Below are 23,093 nucleotides of genomic sequence, written 5' to 3' on the forward strand. Positions count from 1 at the left end.
CTAGTATTTCTAACCTCAATAATAGAAATAAAAAAATCCAAATAGAATAATAAAAATACCTTCCTTTATATTAAATTGAAATGCCTCTAAAATTTATTTGGAAGTATTTCATATTATTCTTACAAGTATTGAAGTAGGGAATTTTTTTTAACATTTCATTAATAAATTTAAATAAATGGCCATTATAAGAACACCTTAAAATTAGATGATTCACTTACACTAAATGAAGGGCTTCTATTTGATATTCATTCTTCTTATCCTGTGTGCATTCTCCACCCTGTGCACCAAACAATTGGAGAAGAGAACTGTTTGCTTCTGCCTGCTGTGCTATAATGTGGCCCTGTAAACATGTAGACCTACAGCCTGACCTTGGAGTGCAGCCCACCAGTTTTTAAAAAAATCCTTCCTTTTCATGTCTACACACTTTACCTCACTCCTTCTCTGTTAATGTCATTCACACCACCAGTTGATATACTAACAGGCTTAAATAAATTAGAAATTATACTTGAGACTGACTATAATGAATTACATCACCTTGAACAGTTCAAATTTATCCTGCCTGGGTTTTGTCAAGCTTCTTGGATCTATTTTATCAAATCCTGGAAATTTTTGTCAAATTTTAAAAAATTTTGGTTGTAATTTTCTCAAATGTTTTTCTGTCTGCTTCCTTTTCTGAAACTCCAGTTATGTGTATGTTAGGACAGTAGATTACCCTATAGATCACTCAGGCTCTGTCCCTCACTCCCCATCTGTGTTTCTTTATAGTGTCATTTGCTAAACTTTCAACTACTTTAATCTTTTATCTGCAGTGTCTTAACCTAAAAAATGTCACATACTGTATTTTTCATCTTTAGAAGTTCCATTTGGTTCTTTTAACTATCTTCCCTTTCATTATTTTCATTTAATATTTTAACATTGCCATTACTGGATAATTCTGTCATCTCCACTATTTCTGGATCTATTATTATTGAGTAGTTTTTCTTCTGGTTTCTGGTCGTGGTTCACATTTCCTTGCCTTTCGGCATGGCTAATCGTTTCAGTTTTTTTATTGTTTCCCAGACTCTGTGACTATCCAATGTTGAGTGTCAGGGTTTTGTTGCCTTGCTTTAAAGAATGCTGGACTTGGTTTTACCAGTTGCTTACAGTAAGTTTGACCCATTCAAGGCCTGCCTTAAGTTGCTAGAGCAAGTCTAGAGTTACCTTCATTCTAGGGAAACTTCAGCTCTACTACTGAGGTATGATCTCTTGGATCGCCACTGAATGAACCAAGTAATTAATGAGGATTGTTCCTTCAGGCTAAGAGCTCTGGGAATCTTGATCTTACACTATGTATGCATGACCTAATACTCAATAAAGACTTAAGATGACTCTTATGCAGATTTTTGGAGCTTGGTTTTTCTACTTTGCATAATTCTTCCCTGCATTTCCCATTCACCTCCTTGAAATTCATCTTTCCAACTCAGAAAGGCCACTGAGCTCTGTTTAGGTTACTCCTCCCTTTACCTTGTCTAGAAATTGCCTGCAGGCAGAAAGCCAGGGCAAATGTGGACTCACCACCCGTTTCCCTTTTCTGTTGTTCAGTGTCTCAAAACAGTTGTTTATAAATCCCCCCCCCCCCCCTTTTTTTTTGTTTATGACGGCAGGTTAAACTCCTGTCACATTACCATTAGGACTGTCCATGTAATTGTAGGAGGCCAGCGCTGTTTAGTATTCCTGGTGAGCATCATGGACAGACCTCAGAGTGCAGCTACAGAATTAGCACACAGTGACAATCAGTAAAAGTTTGCCGGTTGAACAAGTACAGGTTTACAGTGTGCCCTAAGGAAGGAGCCATGCCTTTCCCATATGTGACAACAGAATATATAAAGCATTCCCAACAACTCTTAACATAGACCAAAGACTAACATGCCCAATAAATAAAGAGACTCTACAGGCCACAAAAAGGCAGTTTGAATGGCTCTTAAGCATATCTGAGTAGGTACTCAACTTCAGTCATAATAAAAACTGAAAAGGCATTGTAACACTACAGTGAGATGCTGGCTTCGAAAAAACCACCAGTGTTTATGGTTTTGGGTTTTATGTGTTCTGTTTGTTCATTGCTAAGGTTATAAGGAAGCTGTAACTTGCATGTGTTTCTTATGGGTGTGTAACTAGTCCCCAGAGTGGTCAATGTAATAATACCTATCGAAACTACAACTCTGTGTACCCTTGAACCCAGCAGTTCCTTTTCTGAGAATGTATTCTATACTTATGCAGACAGTCCCCTACTTAATGATGGTTCAACTAAACAATATTTCAACGTTACGATGGTATGAGAGCAGTACACATTCAGTAGAAACCATATTTTGAATTTTGAATTTTGGCTTTTTTCCCTGGGCTAGCAATGTGCAGTCTGATACTGTCTTGTGATGCTTGGCAACAGGGTGAGCTGCAGCGCCCAGTCATCCAGGCAGTCATGAGAGTAAACAACCAACACTACAATATACCATGTTGCCAGCATTTTGTTTTGTTTTTTGGATATTGGCTTCTGAGCACGTTTCACGTAGGTGAGACTAAGTTTTAACATTTGTTAGGTTAGGTGTATTTAATGCATTTTCGACTTACGATATCTTCAACTTAAAATGGGTTTAAGGGGATGTAACCCCATCGTAAGTTAAGGAGCATCTGTGCTTGCACATATGCCTAAATGATGAGGTATACCTTACTGGTTGAAACAGTAATGTTAACTGGAAAAGATTTGGAACAGTCCTGTCCAGTAGGAGGGGACTTACTAGTAGTACTTAGTAAATTATGATATTTCCAAATATGAACTACTATGTAACGGGGGGAGGGGGGAGAGGATATAGAAGAATCTAGGATTCACTGTTAAATGAAAAAAAGCTGTGTTTTTAGTATGCTTTCACTTGGGTGGGGGGAGAATACATATTTCTGTTTGCCTTTGTATATAAAAGACATTTCAGAAAGAATCACAAAAAACTAGTAACAGTGATTTCTTATGGCTGGAGTTGTGAACTGGACAGTGGGGGACAAGGGTAGGTGGTAGACTTCACTGTATACCTTTTAACGTTTCTCGCCATATATTGTCTATTTAGAAAATTGTTAAATATTGGAAAATAAATAAAATCCACCCTTCTCCTACTAGAATAGCATCGATAATAACAAACCACAAAACATTTTGCCTGGGAGTATTTTGAAAGCAAGCCAGTAGTTGATGGAGGATGAAAGTTCCCTTTCTTAACCTGCTTTGAAGTTGCTGAGTAAAAGTTAGAAGTTGACTCCAGAAGCGCTCCTCATCATTGTTGTAATATTGGACAGTGAAAATGCCTCTGTCTTGCTCCTGTTGGAGGCTCAGAAGCAGAACCCCAGGCCCAGGGAACAGGGTTTGGAGGGAAAAAGAAACAGGCAAGAGCATGATATAGAAAGATGGGAGAGACTGGGAAGTGATTAATGCTCACTAAATTACTACTACTTTACTTTTTATTCCCACAGATTTACCCTTCCCATAAGAAATCTATAAGACCTTATTCCCCACTTACTATAATAATCACGTTAAATTATATGTAAACCAAGAGGCTTCAACATTTTTATATTTGCTTACATGTCTTTGTTATGGGAGGAGTTATTAATTACATGATTGTGTTTGAATGTGCTCCTTTGTGATGATTTGACTTCTTACTGAATCTTCACTACATAGGGTGTCTGGTGGCATTCTAATAAGTTGATATTAGCTTCAAATTTAAATATTGGTTGTGGGCCAGCCCTGACTTTGCCTTACTTTGCTATTTGAAGGCATGACTTTTTAAAGAGAAATATAACATCCCAAAGACAACAAGGTTGAAAAGCCAAAGCAACTTCCTCTGTGAAGTCCTCCCTGTTGTGTCCTCCTGACCTGCATGTCCTTCCCCTGCCTGCCATGCCCCATGAGAAAGCAGGGACCTCTGCGGAGAGTGTGCTGTCTGTGCTGGCAGGCGGTTGTGGTGTGACAGAAGAATAAAATATTGGTCTTTCAGCATATTAAAGCTCTGCAGCCAAAGTGGAGCACATTTTTAGATGGGGAGTGGAAGTATGTTTAAACAGATTTTTATTCCTGTTTCAAAAGTATAGTCATGGTATTTTATTCTTTCCCCCTTAGCGTGGAGATACAAATCTCCCCACCGGGTAGCATTTGTTGAAAAATTGACCAAGCTTGTTTTAAGTCAGCTGCCTAATTTCTGGAAACTCTGGATTTCATATGTTAATGGAAGCCTTTTCAGTGAGGTATGTATACAAATATGACAATTGATGAAGGCGAGTCATTGTGAATTTCTAGTCTTAAAAATTTTAGATTCTGAAGTGACTTGTTTTGTTTTTAATCCTTACCAGAGGATATTTTTTTTCCATCGCTTATTAGGAGGTTTGGGGGAGGGAAAGAGAGAGACAAAGAGAAACATTGATGTGAGAGAGACACATCAATCGGTTACCTCCCACACACACCCTGACCAGGGCTGGGATCAAACCTGAAACCTAGATACGTGCCCTTGATCTAGAATTGAACCCGAGAACCTTCAGTGCGCAGGCTGATGCTCCAGCCATTTAGCACACCAACCAGGGCCTGAAGTGACGTTTTTTAAAACCTTAAGGGCCCAATACCTATAATAACTATTGTCAAATATTTTAAGATTAATTAAAAGCACTGTAAAGCTCCAATACTTAATAGCTGTATAATTTTGAACAAGTTAATTGTTCTGGGACTCAGTGTCCTCAACTATAAAAAGAAAATATTGAGCGTATCTATTTCAAAAGGTGATTATGATGATTAAATGAGATAGATATTCAATTAAAGAAAAAAAGAAAATTTGAAATATTTTCAAGGATTCTGAAATAAGTATAGTATTGGGCAAAACTATGGGTGAAATTATTGTGCAGCAGACTATGAACATATGATAAATCAAAGATGAAATGCTTTTACAGCTTGCACACAGGTTCAAAATAATTCATATAATTAAGTGATTTCCTAGTTGGAAAAAATTTAAAGATTTTTGTTAGCCCCCAATATGGTCATTCTGCAGAAGTTGTTATATTTTCACAAGTCACATATTTACTTAGTTTCTTAATCATTACATAATTAGTAGCATAGAAGTTATGATTTCTATATATAGCACCTGGAACTTAGATTTATCAATCTAAAGCAGGGGTGGAGAACCTTTTTTCTGCCAATAGCCATTTGAATATTTATAACATCATTCGTTTAATATAATTCACTTAATATAAATTTATGTTCCTATGAAAAGCTCCTAGATTTATTAAATTTCAAGTCCCACCTTGCAGGGCCAGACCAAATGATTTCATGGACCTTATACGGCAGGCAGGCTGGAGGTTCCCACCCCTGCTCTATATTCTCACTGCAAGTGCCCAGTGAATGGGCCCTAGGTCCTGGAATATACACTGTAATGCCCTTTGCCTCCAGCTGCTAGGAAAACCCCACTTGTCACACATGCAGAAGGCAGTTCTGGTTTCTTGTCTCCAGAGAGAACTCTTTTATAGCCCTGAGAGCTGGGGATATAGGGATCCTCCTGATGGTAAAGCTATTTCCTGCTTCTTTTGCACTTGCTCCCACTGTGGCTGCTAAGCTGAGCACAGGTTTGGGTTTCTTTCCCTCTCCCACGGTGAGGGTAGCTTCACCGCTCACATAATGCCATAGCTTCCTCTCTTAATCTGCTCCCTCTCGAACTCAGATTGCTTATATAAGGATTAGAAAGGTTAGGTGCTGCTATATCAGTGCTATGGACAAATAGTGTTCCAATTTTTTCTTCTGGAACACTAGTGTTGAATGAGAAATACCCAGTATTTATCACATATTAATTGCGACCTTAGCAATAACTTTACTTCTCTGTGCCAACTCCACAGGGCTGGCTTGAGAATTGAATGAGTTAGCAGAAATTATGTACTTATTACAGTATCTGGAAAATAAATAAGAATTTGCTCTTATTATTTGGAATAAAAATTTATCTAAAAGTCATTGTCCTGGTATATAATAGGTATTCAGTGAACAAAGTTTAATAGCATTTAAGAAATACTGGACTGATGAACTACTAGGTTAGTATTGAATAATGTCAAGATAGGTGAACTCATCTGAAGAATTATTTCCTTAGGAAATGGATTTTAGACCTAGTTTTTTTTTTCCAGCCAAGTGTTTTTTCCTTCCAATTGGATCAGTTCCAATAGGTCAGGGGTGGGAAACCTTTTTTCTACCAAGGGCCATTTGGGTATTTATAACATCATTCTCAGGTTATACAAAATTGTCAACTTAAAAGTTAGCCTGCTATATTTGGTCAAACATTTAATTAATTCATCTCTAATGCCTTGGCAAGGCCAAACCAAATGATTTCTCAGGCCGGATGTTCCCCACCCCTGCTATAGGTGGACCACACATCCACAGAAGTTGCCTTATTCTGGTTGTTTTTAGAGTTTGTAAAATTCCCACATATTTTTGACCTGAGATATTTTAGGGAAGGGAATACATTTTCCTTCCTTATAGGTTATACCTAGTTGTGAAATAAATAAGCTCCTTCTGAACTCAAGAACATTAGTACTGAAAAAATGGTTTTAATTAGTTGTATTGAGTTGGATATGCTTATGGTATTTCTACCTATTCATATTTATAAAATGTTCTTAAAAGTTTATAGTAATTATTAAATACTAAAGGCCCAATGCATGAAATTCATGCAAGGTGCTCGGCCCTTGCAGCCCCGGCTTAGTCAGGAAGGTCGTCCAGAAGGACTTCCAGTCTCATTGGCATATTACTCTTTTATTATTATAGATAATTTATCTACAAATTTGGGCATGTTTTTAAACTACTCTCTATTAAAAAGCTAGAAAGACACCCAAGGGCAGTAGAAAGGAATGGATGAGTTAGGAAAGTGTGTCTACTATGTCAGTCTGTGAGTGAGATCTAGAAACTTAATAAAATTAAAATTAGGAAGAGTTCTGGCTTTTAATAGTTGCTATTTAACCTCATAAAAGAAAGCGCTGTAATATTGAAAAAACTCAATTTACTTGAAAATTCTTATTTTCTTGTTATAGAACTATTTTGTTTTATTAAGAGCCCATCCGTTGAAGATTTAGATGGAGTTTTCAACAGTTTAAAAAATAGTCAGTTCTTCAAACCAGTCAAGCCCATGTGAAGTAACTTATGTGAATCAAAACAGTGAAATCTAGCCGTTGCTCTCACCACAAAGTAGTTTTGGTCTGTGTGTGCAGGAAAGAGTTAAGGTTTTTAGTTAACGAAATGGTTAATAGTAGGTTAAGATCTCATCTTTAGATATATTTTAAAGACAGTGTATTTTGGGGTGAAAAATTTTAAAGCATCCAAATAATTTTTAAATAGTGGGAATCAGAATTTTTAAAAGTTTAATAATTTATAGTAAATAGCACTTTATGTTCTAAAATTGGATTAAAAAATAGAACAAACCTTACAAAATTCAGTATATTGGAGGTGTTTAATTCATTAGATTAAAACAATAAGTTATTTTTTTAATTAACAGTTGCAAAAGGTATGCCTTATAACTAATTCCCCTATCCCTTCCATTTTTCATATAATTGGAGACAGGTTCTTGAGGTTTATAAAATTATTCTGTGCAGTAGATGGCATCATGCATTCATTAGCACATGTTTGGTGGACAAAATTGTTTGGGCAAAATTTAGCCTTAATTCTAGTATGATGTATTTTAATAATTGATTCTCACTTTTTTCTTTGATTTGAAACTATTTCAGAAAGGACTATGAAATAATCTTCCCATTGAACAAGCCCACTATGTGAAAAGTTCAGTCTTAGGTACTATAGCAGATACAACTAGAAAAGACACCATTTGACAGTCAAGATACTTAACAATTTAATACTGGTATGACCCTTCATAGAGACAAGTGACACCTTACTTTCAGAGTTCCATCCCTTCCTCCACCGCACACTAACTGAGGTCGGTATTAGGGTTCAGAGACACAGAACCAATACCCTATGTCAACCGTATATATCAAAAGAAAGAGACTTTGAGGAATTTGCTCATATGATTATGGAGGTTAACAAGTCCCACTATCTGCTGCAGTCAGCAAGCTGGAGACTCAGGAGAGCCCACTGTGTCGTTTCTATTCGAGGCTTGAGACCCGGGGATTGCCAGTGTTTCCGTTCCAGTCTGGGGGCTGGAAAAGGCCAGTGTCCCAGCTCATGCAGTCAAGCTGTAAGATTCCCCCCTTACTTCGGTCTTTTTGTTCTATTCAGGCCTTCCACTGATTGGATGAGACCCACACTGAGGAAGGCAAGCTGCTTCCTTCAGCCTACGAATTCAAATATTAATCTCACCCAGAGACACCCTCACAGACACACCCAGAGTAATGTGTAACCAAATTTCTGGGTCCCCATGGCCCAGTCAGGTTGACACAGAGAATTAACCATCACTAAATCCTTAACATAGATTTCCCAGTACAGGATGCCTGTGTTCTGTGCCTCCTGACATCGCAGTAGGTGCTGGCTTCCTCAGCAACATCTGAATTCCATATCTAAAACAGTCCTCCCAACTCCCAGGAGTCACACAAAATTCTTAAACCTCTGGTCCTCCCTTTTGTTGTCATCTTAAGACTCCAGGAGATGCATTGGGTCTGATGGACATTTCAGGAGCATATCACAGGGTTATGTCCCATGCACTTTCAAAGGGTCAGTCTTCCAAGTGGCAGCTCAGGACTTCAGGTGTTCTAAAGGCCTTTCGATGAACCCAGTAGTATTCAGGGCCATCCTGCTTTCTGATATGTATTCCAGGATGTTCTGAAGAACCCTAACCCTTGGTGATACTTCATTCAGCAAATATTTATTGAATGCCCTTAATAGCCTCTATGTGCCAGGTATTGAAACACACACATACATGTACACATATAATACACAATTTTAATATACATACATACAATATGAGTAAAATAGTGACCAATGTAAATATGACCTCTCTCCTCCATCCTAAATTTTTGTAACATCTATAATAGAAACAAATAGAGTCTTAAGTTAAAGAACATCCGATGATATGGAGATCAAGGAAGGTCTCTGAGGAGATGATATTGAAACTGAAACTTCAAACATGAGGAGGAAACAGCCTCACAAAGGATCAGGGGAAGAATGCACAGAGAGAGCAGCACACACAAAACTGAGGACAGGAGCTTGGCAAAAGAAAGTCACAGCATCCAGAGTATACTCAACAGTGGGCGAGTTTACCAAGAGAAGCAAGAGCTGAGGTAGAGGAGCTGGCAGGGTAAAGAGTTTGTATTCTAGGTGCTGTGGGAAGCCATGGAAAAATGTTAAGTGGTGGAGTTACCTGACCAAGTTTTTCAGTTTTAAAAGGACCACTCTGGTTGCCTTCTCAAGAATGAGTTGGCAGGGCCAGAAGTCAAGGTGGGGATGCTCTTGAGGCCATCCAGGCAGGAAACAGTGGTTGTATTAAGGTTTTGTTGGTAAAGTTGAAGAGAAAATTACAGATTTTATTTGTATTTTGGAAGTAGGGTTAACTGGACTTACTGATGGATCACATGAGGTTGACGAGGACAGGGATTCAGATACAGCTCCCACAGGCTCCCAAGTGAATAGGTATGCCGTTTGTATAGTCAGAAAGATTTGAGAAAGAACATACCTGGAGGAAAATATCAGTTTTTTATTTTAATGTTTTACGTTTGAAATTCCTGTGATTTATTCAAATAGGAAATCAGAAATTCAAATTGTCAGAAGAAAGATTTGGGCTATATATATAAATTTGAAAGTGTGAGATATAATCTATAATGATAAAAGCATAATATGCTAATTAGACCGGACGTCCTTCCAGACGAAGCCGGGGCTGCGAGGGAAGCCTGGGTCCCGGATGCCAGAGGGAAGTCGGTGCTGGCAGCTGGGGGAAGGAAGGCCTACTCTTGCACGAATTTCGTGCATCAGGCCTCTAGTTTATAATAAATATCTATTTGGTCTTCATCCTGGCACAGAGCTCTTAAAACCCTTGGAATTTCTGAAGTGAGGACTAATAAAGGTATCTTTTGTTATGTTATTGAGGTGGCTTAGGTCCCCACCTAAGGATGAGGTACTCATTGCCCAGACACCAACCATGTGATTAGATGGTTGGAACTTTCACCCCAGACCTCCTAAGTAGGTTGAGACTGAGCTTAATCACCTCTGGCCAGTGATCAACAGAGCTTTCATAAAACCCCAAAAGGAAGGGTTCAGAGAGCTTCAGGTTGGTGAACACATGGAGATTCTGGGAGTGTGGCCTGCTCAGAGAGGGCATGGAAGCTCTGCATCCTTTCTCCATACCTTGCCCTGTGCATCATTTTCATCTGTCTGTTCCTGAGTTATATTCTTTTATAGTAACTGGTTATCTAATAAGTATCACATTTATCTGAGTTCTCTGAGACATCCTAACAAATTATTGGAACCAAGGAGGGGTTAGTAGGAACCTCTAGTCTGTACCCAGTCAGTTGCAGTCAGTTGACAACTTGGGCTTATGATTGGCATCTGAAGTTGTGTGTGTGTGTGTGTGTTGGGGAGAGGGTAAGTCTTATAGAACTGAACTGTTAACTATGGAATCTGACTCCAGGTAGGGTCAGAATTGAATTGAATTATAGGACACACAGCTGGGATCTGGAGAATTGTTTGTTGGTGTGGGGAACCTCTTATGTCTCCCTCCCATACACACAGTGGAGTTTGGTGCAGAGCCCAAAATAGGAAGGCATTATATAGAAATGATATTTGAAGCTATGAGAATAAATTAGTGAGAGAGTATAAAGGAAAAAGAATAAGTGCTTAAAACCAAAACCTGATAAAAACTCAGCATTTAGAGAATAGTTCTTTATCAGCTCAGCAAGCAGGGACCATGTGTCTGCTTTTCCACACCTGGGCCACTCTTTCACCAAGTATTGTTTTGAATCAGAGCATCACACTGACAGAAACAGAAAGTAGGCTAACAGACAACAGGGCCATTTGGACTTACCTGAGTGGTCATGACTCAGATGGAAGTCACTCTTTATATCTCTCCTTTCTCACTGAAACACTCAGTGGAATGACTGGGTTCAGTCACTTCTGCCTCAGAAGCCTGTAACTAAGCTATCCACAGGGATCCTTTGTGCACCTCCTTTAGCCTGAGACACTGTCATTGCTTCCCTGGGTTAGCACAGCACTCTTCTAGCTGCTCATGCTCCTACCGCTATCCCTCCAGTCACTTCTCACTGTAGCTATAGGGTACTTCAGTTACATCTCATTTGCCTTAAAAATAAAGGGACAAGCCCTGACTGGTTTGGCTCAGTGGATAGAGCGTTGGCCTGCGGACTGAAGGGTTCCAGGTTCGATTCCAGTCAAGGGCATGTACCTTGGTTGCCGGCACATCCCCAGTGGGGGGCGTGCAGGAGGCAGCTGATCAATGTTTCTCTCTCATCAATGTTTCTGACTCTCTATCCCTCTCCTTTCCTCTCTGTAAAAAATCAATAAAATATATTTAAAAAAATAAGGGAAAAAAACATCAATTTCTGAGTTAAATCTCAGTATACAAAAAATTTTGAGTGTTATTTGCCAATGACCTTAGGAATTTGTTTATTGAATTATTACTGAAGTAAATAAATTTGGGGTTTAGTTTTTCTCAAAAACTAAAGTTCAGTTATTTCAAAGCAAAAGTGCATTTCTACAAAGAAAAATGATAAAAGCTGCATATTTTAATATACAATTTTAAATTAAGTGTAAATCAGAGTCTGAAGAGTTGTATATCTGTGTATATTGACCACTTTTTATCAGGTATGTCTGATATTTTTGTTGAAAACATTTGCAGTCCTTACTCTTCTTTCATGTATTCACGTTGGTAATGTTCATTATATAAACCAACTCTATACACTATGTTTCTAGCTTATATATAAAATATATATAACATTACTTATGTTTTAAAATTAAGTTCAAGTCAATATAATCATTTGTAATGCAATTATTCTTAGCATGAAAGTACTTTGACTTGTCTTTAACCAATAATACATGAGTGCTTTAACTTTAAAGGATAACTTTTGCATATGTTAATGAGATATGAGATTTTTCTTTTACATTATACCATTTTTTGTTACTACTTCTTTATTTGGAAAGTTTCCAACGCCTGCCCTTCAAAGGCATTTTATATAATAATATTTAGTTATTAGAAACTTTGGTAATGAAAAGTTAACTGAAATCCAATTGAATAGATTTCTCTTGAATCAATGCAATGTAGTCATCTACACATTAAGGAGAAGAGAAATATGAGACGAAATAATGGCTCTTAGTAAACAGGTAAAAAATTAATTTTAGAATAGATTTTCTACTAAGGTAAACTGTAAAACATCTGAAGAAGAGCAATGATTTGTAATTTTTTTAAAAATAAAATGTCAGATATAATACTTCATAAATATTTGTCAAGGGAATGGAATGGATGTCCTGAGATTACTAGATATTAATCCAGAGTTTACTCTTTCTTTTATTTCCACCCTAGTCAGTGAGAAATAATTTAGAGAATGTTATCATAGGTATGATACTTTTAGGTTTAAGCATATACATTTTTTTAAATATATTTTTATTAATTTAGTAGAGGAAGGGAGAGGGAGAAAGAGAGAGAAACATCAAAGATGAGAGAGAATCATCAATTGGCTGCCTCCTGCATGCCTTCCACTGGGGATCGAGCCCGCAGCCCTGGGCATGTGCCCTCACCGGGAATCAAACTGTGACCTGATTCATAGGTAGGTGCTCAACCATGGAGCGTGCTGGTCAGACTAAGCATATAAAATTTTTAATGAAAATGACATGAAATTTTTCTATAAAAAAGGTAGTCTCAGTTAATACTTAGGTTCATTTATGGGAATTGTACTTAAATGTTTTAGGAAGATGAAAAACTTCTTCTTGTAATAAAAATGGCTTTCTGATTAGTTACTCTTTAATCAGAAATTTAGATTATTTCTTATACATTCCTTTTAAACAAATAATCATACTAGAGGCCCAGTGCACGACATTCGTGCACTGAGGGGTGGCTCCCTCAGCCCGGCCCATGCCCTCTCACAGTCCAGGACACCATGGGGGATGTCCGCCTGCCACAGTGGCTGGAGAGGCTCCTGCCACCGCCATTGTGGTCGCTGTGCTCACCAGCTGTGAGCCCAGCTTCTGGCTGAGCTGCGCTCCCTCTGTGGGAGTGCACTGATCACCAGGGGTCAGCTGCTGCGTTGTCTGTCCCCTGGTGGTCAGTGTGTGTCATAGTGATCGGTTGTTCTGCCATATTTCGGTCGATTTGCATATTAGGGTTTTATTATATAGGATTTCATACTTTTTTTATACAACCCCTAGAGCAGGGGTGGGCAAACTTTTTGACTCGAGGGCCACAATGGGTTCTTAAACTGGACCAGAGGGCCGGAACAAAAGCATGGATGGAGTGTTTGTGTGAACTAATATAAATTCAAAGTAAACATCATTACATAAAAGGGTACGGTCTTTTTTTTTTTTAGTTTTATTCATTTCAAACGGGCCGGATCTGGCCCACGGGCCGTAGTTTGCCCACAGCTGCCCTAGAGCATTTCTTATTTTTGTAAATTATTTCTAAAAATAAAAGTTTGTTTGTTTTTTAATTTCAAGACTGCTGAGAAGTCAGGCCAGATTGAAAGATCAAAGAATGTCAGGCAAAGACAAAATGATTTTAAGGTAAGTTAAGGGTAAGTATGTAGACTTTTTCACAAGGTAAGGTTTTTCCAACCATAGTAGAAGACTTTATTTATGTTCAAGATATTCATCATCACTCAAGCAGAATCCTTCGATTTATTTATTATTGTATAGAAAATGATTCAGGAAGTAATGCAGAGTCTTGTGAAGCTGATCCGTGGAGCACTACTCCCACTTAGCATCCCAGAGGGTGGAGTGAGGCAGTATGGAGGCTGGGAGGTGAAGTCTGAGCTCTCTGGACAATGGCTCGCTCATGTCATACAGACCATAAGGTAAATATGGACACATTTTCCTGAAAAGGATAAATCTTTTTTACTGTTAAAAAAAATACTCATGATGTGATATGATTTTTAATACATTCTACGAAGAATTTTACTTTGTGTCCTTCGCATCCACTGTTTCCCATGTGTCATCTAGCAGTCTCTTAAACCTTCCTGGTCTTACATTTGATATGCATCCTTTATTGTTTAATTTAGTGTTACTGTTATAATACCTCTTATGGTCTTACTTTTACTTTATTTTCAACATAATATTGTAGCTTTTAAGCTCCATAATGAATCATTCATTATAGGATGACCAAAATGATGACAAGGGACTGCTTTGTGATTGCACTCCACTCACTCACTTTTTTTTTGTTGTGTTTATTTTACAGGCTTACTTATGAATCACTGACTGCCCTTGAAATTCCTAATGACATGTTACAGACTATCCAGGATCTCATTTTGGATCTCCGAGTACGTTGTGTAATGGTCACATTGCAACACACAGCGGAAGGTATGTTAAGAAAAATTGATGACATTTACTAGACAATGATTACCTGAATATCTCCCTCTTTCTAGCTTCCAAATCCTTGAAACAAGAAATTACTTTTATGGAAATTTGAATATTTTAGACCATCTGTTTAAAGAATGCTGCTCAATAGAATTCTTTCAAAAGTAATTTTTCAAAAACTTGAGATACCAAGCCATGCAGAAATAAAGATGAATATACTTGAAAAATTTTTACATACATAAAAACATCCTTATTTTTAAAAGGCAAATACTAAGTAGAAAAAGTAAAATATAAAATGTATATAAAGTACTATGCCATTATTAAAAATATAGATATGTATTTTAAAAGTTTAATTTAGAAATATCAATGTAAAATCAGAAGAAAGACTGTTAACAGTGGTGTTTCAGGAAATAGAAATTATAAGTGATGATCATTTTCTTTATACTTTCTAGAATTTGGGGGATTTTTACCTACTATTATAAAAGAACAATTAAGATTATCTTTATAAAGCTACTCTTTTTTTTTAAGTTCTTTATTGTTTAAAGTATTACATAAGTCTCCTTTTTCCCCCATTGACCTCTCCCCAGCCACTCCCACCACCCAGCACATGCCCTCACCCCCCTGTTGTCTCAGAGCTACTCTTTTGGTATTAAAATTTTTTTAAAAATTCAAAAACGTTATAAATGACCTAAACCATTACTACCTATCATCAGGACTATCATCATTAATTTCTATCAGTACAGAATTCGTACTAATGCACTCTATAAACAGAAAGGGAATGGAATCAGGTGAGAAACTGAATAGTATCCTCTTAATTCATCACCTCCTCCTCTCAGGGACCTGAAACAGACGCAATGGTAAAGGCATTCCTTTAGCCAAGTGAGAATAAGACTGCCATTGTCAGGAATGTAAAGGATTAAAACAGAATCTAAATTGTTTATTAGAAATTTTAGGGGGGAAATATTACATAGTTATTTTGTACATGTTTAAGATTATCAAGAGTACTGAATAAATAATAGATTATCTAAAGTTATTATTAAACCTAGCCTTGCATTCTCCAAATTGGGTTATGTAGTCAAAAATTTTCCTTACATTAATGTTTTATTAGAAAAATCCAGTGAATAATACACATTTAAATCCTTGAGTTAACCAGAATTATATTCTGTACCTACTTTCACCAATTTTTTACAAACCTGTAAAAAACAATTAAAAACCATAACCCATAGATTTTTATCTCTATAAAGTTCAGTGAAATAACCACAATAAAAAGTACTTGTGTGTGTGTGTTCTCCCTATAGAAATAAAGAAATTAGCTGAAAAGGAAGACTGGATTGTCGATAATGAAGGGTTGACTTCTCTAGTAAGTTTAAATTCTTTTAAATGATGACTCATTAGTGTATATTATATTCAAAATAAATGATTTATTATATTAATATGGAGCATGCGCTTTCTGTATTACAATTCCAAATAGTTTCTGGAAAGAGAAATATAAATTTCTTAAAGTTTTCTTCTCAGAGTCATTTTTGCTGAACCACACATATTTAAAAATTAATAAAAAGTAGATTTTTTAGAATAACCATTTTTCATTGTATCACTTACTATTTTTGCTTGCATTGCATTTTTAATAGATTATGCTTAATTCTAAGTTACCCAGCAATTTGAATTTTTCATAAAAGCAGGATAAAAAAAATGCTGTTGCTGACTTCTGAGCCAAAACAACAATGTCGAAGTTCTCCAGATGCATACACATGCCAGGTAGCTGTGATCTTCATTCAGAAGGATCATCGTCTTTACATATGGGACTTTTAGGTTTTCAAAATACCTTTGAAAATAGTTTTCATCATTTATCGTGTCAGGTTTCTCCCCCCTCTGTTATCACCATTTTTTCCACAAAGTTATTACAATGTTATTGACTGTATTTCCAGTGCTGTACATTATATCCCCATGATGTTTTTTTAGTCAGGTTGTTGAGAAGCAATAATCCCATGAAATATTATATTTCCTCGAATTTCTGCACTTCTTATTGACAGTATTCCTTTGAGAGTTGAAGAATTTTTGACAAGTTGAAATTATTCCTCTGTTTCTCCAAAGGCCAAGGTTCCTTCTCAAGTTAATAAAAATATCTACAGTACACCTTCCTTTGTATGTAACAGTGCGATTTAGAACAGCAGTGCTTCCACAGTTTTGTAAATTAAATCATGGTTGAAATTAAGGGAACTTATTATTTTAAATAATTCCATTGTGATTATATTTTAAAGGAATTATTTTTTATAAAGATCTGTTTTGATTCATTTGGTTTATTCTATTTTTCATAATGATTTGTATTTAAATACAAAAGAGGAAAGAGGTATGGGCAGACCTTGCACCATCCAGTCTGGCAGCCACTTGAAACGTGGCTCATGTAAAATACACATCAGATTTGAAAATACCCTCAAAGGTTCCAGCTTTGAGTATTTTTAACTTAACTAACTAAAGCTCTTAGACTTGGACTGAATACAAAAAGAAAGAATGTAAAATATCTCAACTTTTTATATTTATTACATGTTGAAATAATATTTTGATATATTTCATTACATAAATTATATTAAAATTGTTTTTTTCTTTTAGTTCTCTTAATGTGGTTACTGGAAAATCTGAAATTGTATACATGGCTTGTGTTTCTGGCTCAAATTATTACTTCTGTGGGACAGCACTGGTGTAGTGGAACAAGTACTGCAGTGGATCTAGAATCCTAGTCTGGTTCAGTCCTGAATTCTGCTATATCATAGCTTTGCAGTCTTAAAGAAGCCACTTAACCTCTGCCCTAGTTAAAGAAGCAGAGCACTTTTTCACAGTGTTGCTAGTTAAGATTAAATGGGACACTGTAGAACAAAGCTTTCTACACATATAAAGGAGTTTCATTTATAAATTCATAACTATAATACTGAGGCCACTATAATAGAATAGTATCTTCAGTTTATGTTTTGCCTTAATATTTTCAGAGCTATTTCATAGAACCCTATCCTGCTCAATTATCACAGAAAATCTGAAATATAGGCTAAAGTGGATCATTAGACTGTCATACACTGAAAAACTTACTGCAGATGAAATAAGCCAAGACAGATTAGACAGAAAGTTACCTTTGATGCTTGGTTTTTGATTTGTGTTTCAGATAAGTTTTGTGGAAATGAAAATAATATATATATTTAATTTGAGAAAATGAGCATCTGCTTACATTTTTTAAAGTTTCCATAAATAAAACAAAACTTAGCAATAAAACAGGTATTAGCTTTATGTCCTTCTTTAGGTTACTGTTTCTTGCACACACAGCCCAGAATGTGCTTACCTGATAGCTGTCACACCTGGGGTCCCAGTGTGTGCTTACCTGATGGCTGCCACATCTAAGATTCTTTGAGTAGATAAGCCTCTTTGAAAATGCTTTGAAATGGTTACTATAAAAATTGTTTGTAGTCAACTTAAATTTTAAGTATAATAGTAAGAAACCGTAACCTCTTATAACTAACTTCATGTTTGATCTCACACACACACAAGCCAAAAAACTAAACCCACCACAACCTGTAGATGAATGACCCATAGGAAGTTACACTCCTGGGGTCAGCCAGTCCTTCTAGTCAAATGTTGAAGAAACATACCAACATGATAGACTTAATGAAGCTGAGCACAGTTTTAACTATTCAGCATGGACCTCACTTAAGAGAGAAAGTGAATCAGTGCTTAGAATAAAGTCTAGGTTCCAGCTTTGAGTATTTTTTCCATAACTACCTAAAACTCTTATACTTAACAGTGACTTAAATTATATGCCTGTAATTTTTATTTCGTTAACATTTCTGTAATACCAGTCTTGTTTGTTTGAAATGAGATTATGTTTTTCTTTCCCTGTGACTGGGATGGGAAAATGTTCCTTAAAGGAATGAACATTAAGCTTTGCTTCATTATGACTATTCTTTCAGCTCAAGTATTTTTTTCAATTTGAACTTCACGTAAGTGTTCTGAAGTAGCCTGTTTGAAAGCATCCGTTTTTTTTTTTTCCTGTTGAAAATATTTTCTGCCTTTTTAAAATGTGGATAATTCTGATAATTTTCTTCTTCCAGAAGAACTGAAATTATTTTTTAAAATATATTTTAATTGATTTTAGAGAGAGGGGAAAGGAGAAGGATAGATAGAAACATCGATGGGAGAGAAACATTGATCGACTGCCTTCTGCATACCCCTACTGGGGATTGAGTCTGCAACCTGGTCATGTGCCCTGACCAGGAATCAAACTTGTGACCTCTGGGTTCTTGGGTCGAAGCTCAACTGCTGAGCCACACCGGCCCAGCAAGAACTGTAATAATTTGTGGTAATTCCTTTTGGTCAGCTGAATTGGTAATTCACTGACACAGAGATAGTACTGTGTCCTTTTAGAAAAAAAAAATAGCAGATGTTTATCATTTACTTTCCATTGAAGTGAAACTACTCATTGGGATCTTTGGTATTCTCTATCCATTTATTGTATTCATCCTATATAATAAAAGCCTAATATATTAAGTATCCAGTCGTTTTTTCAACCAATCAAAGCGTAATATGCTAATGAATGCTAAGGCTGTTCAACCACTTGCGATGATGCGCACTGACCACCAGGGGAATCCAACTGGTAGGTTAGCTTGATGCTGGGGTCTGGCCGATCGGGACTAAGCGAGATAGGCCGGACACCCCTGGAGCCCTCCCACGGTCCCTCCCTGGCTGGCCAACCTCCATGGCCCCAGTCATGCATCGATTGGGTACCTCACCCTAGCCTGCATCCTCTCACAATCCGGGACCCTTCAGGGGATGTCAGAGAACTGGTTTCAGCCCCATCCCACAGACCAGGCCAAGGGACCCCACTGGTGCATGAATTTGTGCACTGGGCCTCTAGTATAGATATAAAATAAAAATAAGAAAACCTAGTTCATATTTTAATACAAGAAATCTCAACCACACATGTGAACTTCAACATTTAACTGTCCACAGTTGAATGTTGAATTTAATTCTATTACTATTACTGGTTTCAGCACCATCCCACAGACCAGGCCAAGGGACCCCACAGGTGCATGAATTTGTGCACTGGGCCTCTAGTATAGATATAAAATAAAAATAAGAAAACCTAGTTCATATTTTAATACAAGAAATCTCAACCACACATGTGAACTTCAACATTTAACTGTCCACAGTTGAATGTTGAATTTAATTCTATTACTATTTTAACATTTTAGATTTTCATTCCTTTTGAGTTCTGTACATTGAATGGATAAAATCAGGTATCTAATAAACATTTTGACTCTTTAAATACTCTCTGTGCAGTTGTTATTTCATCCTATAAACTTCACTAGCTATTTTTTTTGGTACTTCTACTTTTTAAGTATTTTATAGTACCCTCTGGCAGTTGCCAAATGTAGTATTAAAATGCATTAAAGGCACTATTTTAGCTTTCATTAAGTCTGGGTTCCTTTTTATAAGAAAATAAGCTTGTCTCCCCCCCCCCCCCCCCCCCCCGACTTACCCTAAATATATAATATACAGGTGTCTCTTTCTTCTTTTCCCCCACAACTCTTTTAACGATTGAAATGTCTATTGAGGAGAGGTTCCGACTGCTGATTTTTGCACAGAGCTGATTTAATTGGTCTTTGAGCCTTGCACAGTTCCACACCACTGGATGAAATCTGGACCTTAGCTTCATCTCTTGCCCTCCAAGCTCAGGCTCATTGGTTGTGATATACCATGGCTCCTCAGCCCCGCCAGGTGGCCTGGGCACATATTGTCCTCCTCCCCAACTCACATCCTCCTTCCTTTTTCTTTTTAGAGGCTGGTTCCTCTTGTTCTTCAATCCTCAGCTGAAATGTATTCACTGTCTCAGAGGGGCCTTCTTTAGCCATCCTATTTAGAACAGATCCCCCTCCATCACCATTTTCCTCTTAGTTCTACTTATTCACTTCATGACAATTAGTTTGGGATTGCATTTGTCTTACTTCTGTACTTTTGACTTGTTTTAGCAAAAAGTAAGAGTTTTGTTGATTCTTACTTTTATGGTTAGTGTCTCCCTAGAATATACATTTACTGAGAACTCTGGCTGTCTTTTATATTCCTATCACCTGGAAAATGCCTAGCACAAAGTAAAACCTTAAATGCAATTAGAAGCTAAGATGTTAGGATTCATTCAAATTTTTCTTGAATACCATTTGTTGTGCATTTTTCAAGTTTCATTTTTCTGATATAATGTATGTAGAAAATGACAATAATGGCTTTTTAAGTTAAAGATCTTGGTCTCTTCCAGATCATTATTAACATTAAATTTTCTTGAACAATACCAGAGATGTGGAAGATCTAAGACAGTGATGGCGAACCTATGACACGCGAACTCATTTTTTTGGTTGATTTTTCTTTGTTAAATGGCATTTAAATATATAAAATAAATATCAAAAATATAAGTCTTTGTTTTACTATGGTTGCAAATATCAAGAAATTTCTATATGTGACACGGCACCAGAGTTAAGTTAGGGTTTTTCAAAATGCTGACACGCCAAGCTCAAAAGGTTCGCCATCACTGATCTAAGAGATGGAGCTCATTCAGACTGTACCCTGCAAGCAGGATTTAAAATATAAAGGCATTATATCTGCTTTTTATCACATCATTTGCATCTCAGAAGAGTAGAATTTTTAAGAAAAATTTTAGTTATACCTGAATTCTGTTTTTATTGAAGTTGATGAACTTTAGAATTTCAAGATTCACCTGTTTTTAAATATAAAGTGCAATACATAGCAAAGCTAAATCTCGATGACTAGGTTATTTGTCAGTTTGTGTTTCTGCTCCCTTCTATAAATCTGAAAATTTGAGAATTTTTGTCCATACTCACTTCTTTTAAATGTCTTAATAACCAGTGATTGCTTTGAATTTTAAGATACATGTGTGTGTGTTTTTTCCTTTAGCCATATCAGTTTGAACAGTGCATTGTGCATTCTCTGCAATCACTTAAAGGAGTTCTAGACTGCAAGCCTGGAGAAACCAGTGTAAGTTTTCTGTTCTGGTCAACCTCTGTTGTAGACTTTCCCAATGAGCTGTTAGCAATCAATTGTAAAGTTTTGAGTCATTTCAGCACAAGAGCATTTCCCTCTGACTGCTTGGCTTGTTTTATTTCATTTAAATATAGAGGCGGTTGTTTTCTTGATTCCAAGAGAGGCTAATGGAAGTTAAAAATGTGAATGTAGGTGTTGTAGATAGACTACGTGCATTGTTAACACTTTGTATACGGAGAAAACAAGTGACTTAGGTGATGTTAAGCTGCTCCATGTCAGTGTCTTCTCAGGGCAAAATCACTGTAATTAGAAACACTACCTAGTCCAGCTCTTCATTCATGGCCCTTTTCAGAATAAGGTTATACACACTTTAAGCAGTTTTCGATGTGTTAACTCTTTATATTGAACTTCATAAACAGAAGTTTTGTTTGAGCTAAGTCCAAAATAAAATTTTTCACCAAAATTCTTCCTTATAGGTCTTTCAACAACCTAAAACACAGGAGGAGGTTTGCCAACTAAGCATCAATATCATGCAGGTAATAACTACAAACACTGGTACCCTGAGCTTGAAATAATGCAAATTATTTTTCAACCTTCTCTTATTTAGAATATATATAACATCTATACTAATAAAAGGTACTAGGTGTACCCATTAATAATGCAGATTTTGTAATCAAAGAAAACATGATAATTTCAAGAGAAACATCAAAAGTGCTTTATTCAAAGTAATGTCCATCGCTGCCTACACATTTCCCCCATCTTTCAGATAATTTGTGGATACTGTCCCAATAGAACTTTTCTTGTTTTGAGGCAAACCATTCAGAGACCCAGTTTTCCACTTCTTCGTACGTTTTGAAGTGCTGCTCAGAAAGTGTGTGTGCCATCGATCGGAACAAGTGGTAATCTGAAGGAGCAAGGTCTGGTGAATACAGTGGGTGGGTTAATACTTCCCAGACAAGATCTTTTAACTTGTCTAACTGGTTTTGAAGTGTGTGATGGTGCATCATCATGAAGCAAAATTACTTTGCCATGTCTTCTGGCTGTTTTATGATTAAAGCGTGGTTCAAATTGATTATTTGTTGTTGGTAGTGATCAGTATTAATGGTTTCACCTGGTTTTAGAAGCTCATAATACTTCCTGATCCCACCAAACTCAGAGCATTGTCTTCTTTCCAAAGCAATTTGGCCTTGCAGTCGATGTTGATGGTTGACCTGGATCAACCCATGATTTTGTGTGTTTGGGATTCTCAAAATAAATCCACTTTTTATCGCCAGTCACAATTAGATGCAAAAAAGACTTTCTTTCGTGCCATTGAAGCAAGATTTTACTGATGACTTTTCCATTTTCCATTTGTCTTTCGTTCAGTTGATGTGGCACCCATTTTCCTTCCTTTAAAATATTTCCCATTGCTTGTAAACGATTGGAAATTGTTTGCTGAGCAAGGTTTAATCTTTCTGGAAGCTGTTTTTGAGTTTAACATGCATCTTCATCCAATAATGATTGTAATTGTTGGTCTTTAAACTTTTTCGGTTGACCTGCACATTCTTTGCCTTTCACATTGAAATCATCACTTTTAAAGCATTTA

At 36.7% G+C, this 23,093-nt stretch overlaps 1 protein-coding gene across 6 annotated transcripts in view; it reads left to right on the forward strand.

Moving 5' to 3' along the window:
* Positions 1 to 23,093, forward strand: part of EXOC2 (exocyst complex component 2) — a 286,986-nt gene that overhangs the window by 191,399 nt on the left and 72,494 nt on the right. For all 6 annotated transcript variants that reach the window (XM_005869533.2, XM_014542312.1, XM_014542313.1 and 3 more), the window contains 7 exons: positions 4,133 to 4,257; positions 13,625 to 13,690; positions 13,823 to 13,980; positions 14,361 to 14,482; positions 15,778 to 15,839; positions 21,422 to 21,502; positions 21,985 to 22,044. In XM_005869533.2, coding sequence (XP_005869595.1) covers positions 4,133 to 4,257; positions 13,625 to 13,690; positions 13,823 to 13,980; positions 14,361 to 14,482; positions 15,778 to 15,839; positions 21,422 to 21,502; positions 21,985 to 22,044 — 674 coding nt within the window. The remainder of the gene's footprint in view (positions 1 to 4,132; positions 4,258 to 13,624; positions 13,691 to 13,822; positions 13,981 to 14,360; positions 14,483 to 15,777; positions 15,840 to 21,421; positions 21,503 to 21,984; positions 22,045 to 23,093) is intronic.

The sequence above is a fragment of the Myotis brandtii genome, unplaced genomic scaffold (genome assembly GCF_000412655.1).
Source record: "Myotis brandtii unplaced genomic scaffold, ASM41265v1 scaffold298, whole genome shotgun sequence".
Classification (NCBI taxonomy): Eukaryota; Metazoa; Chordata; class Mammalia; order Chiroptera; family Vespertilionidae; genus Myotis; species Myotis brandtii.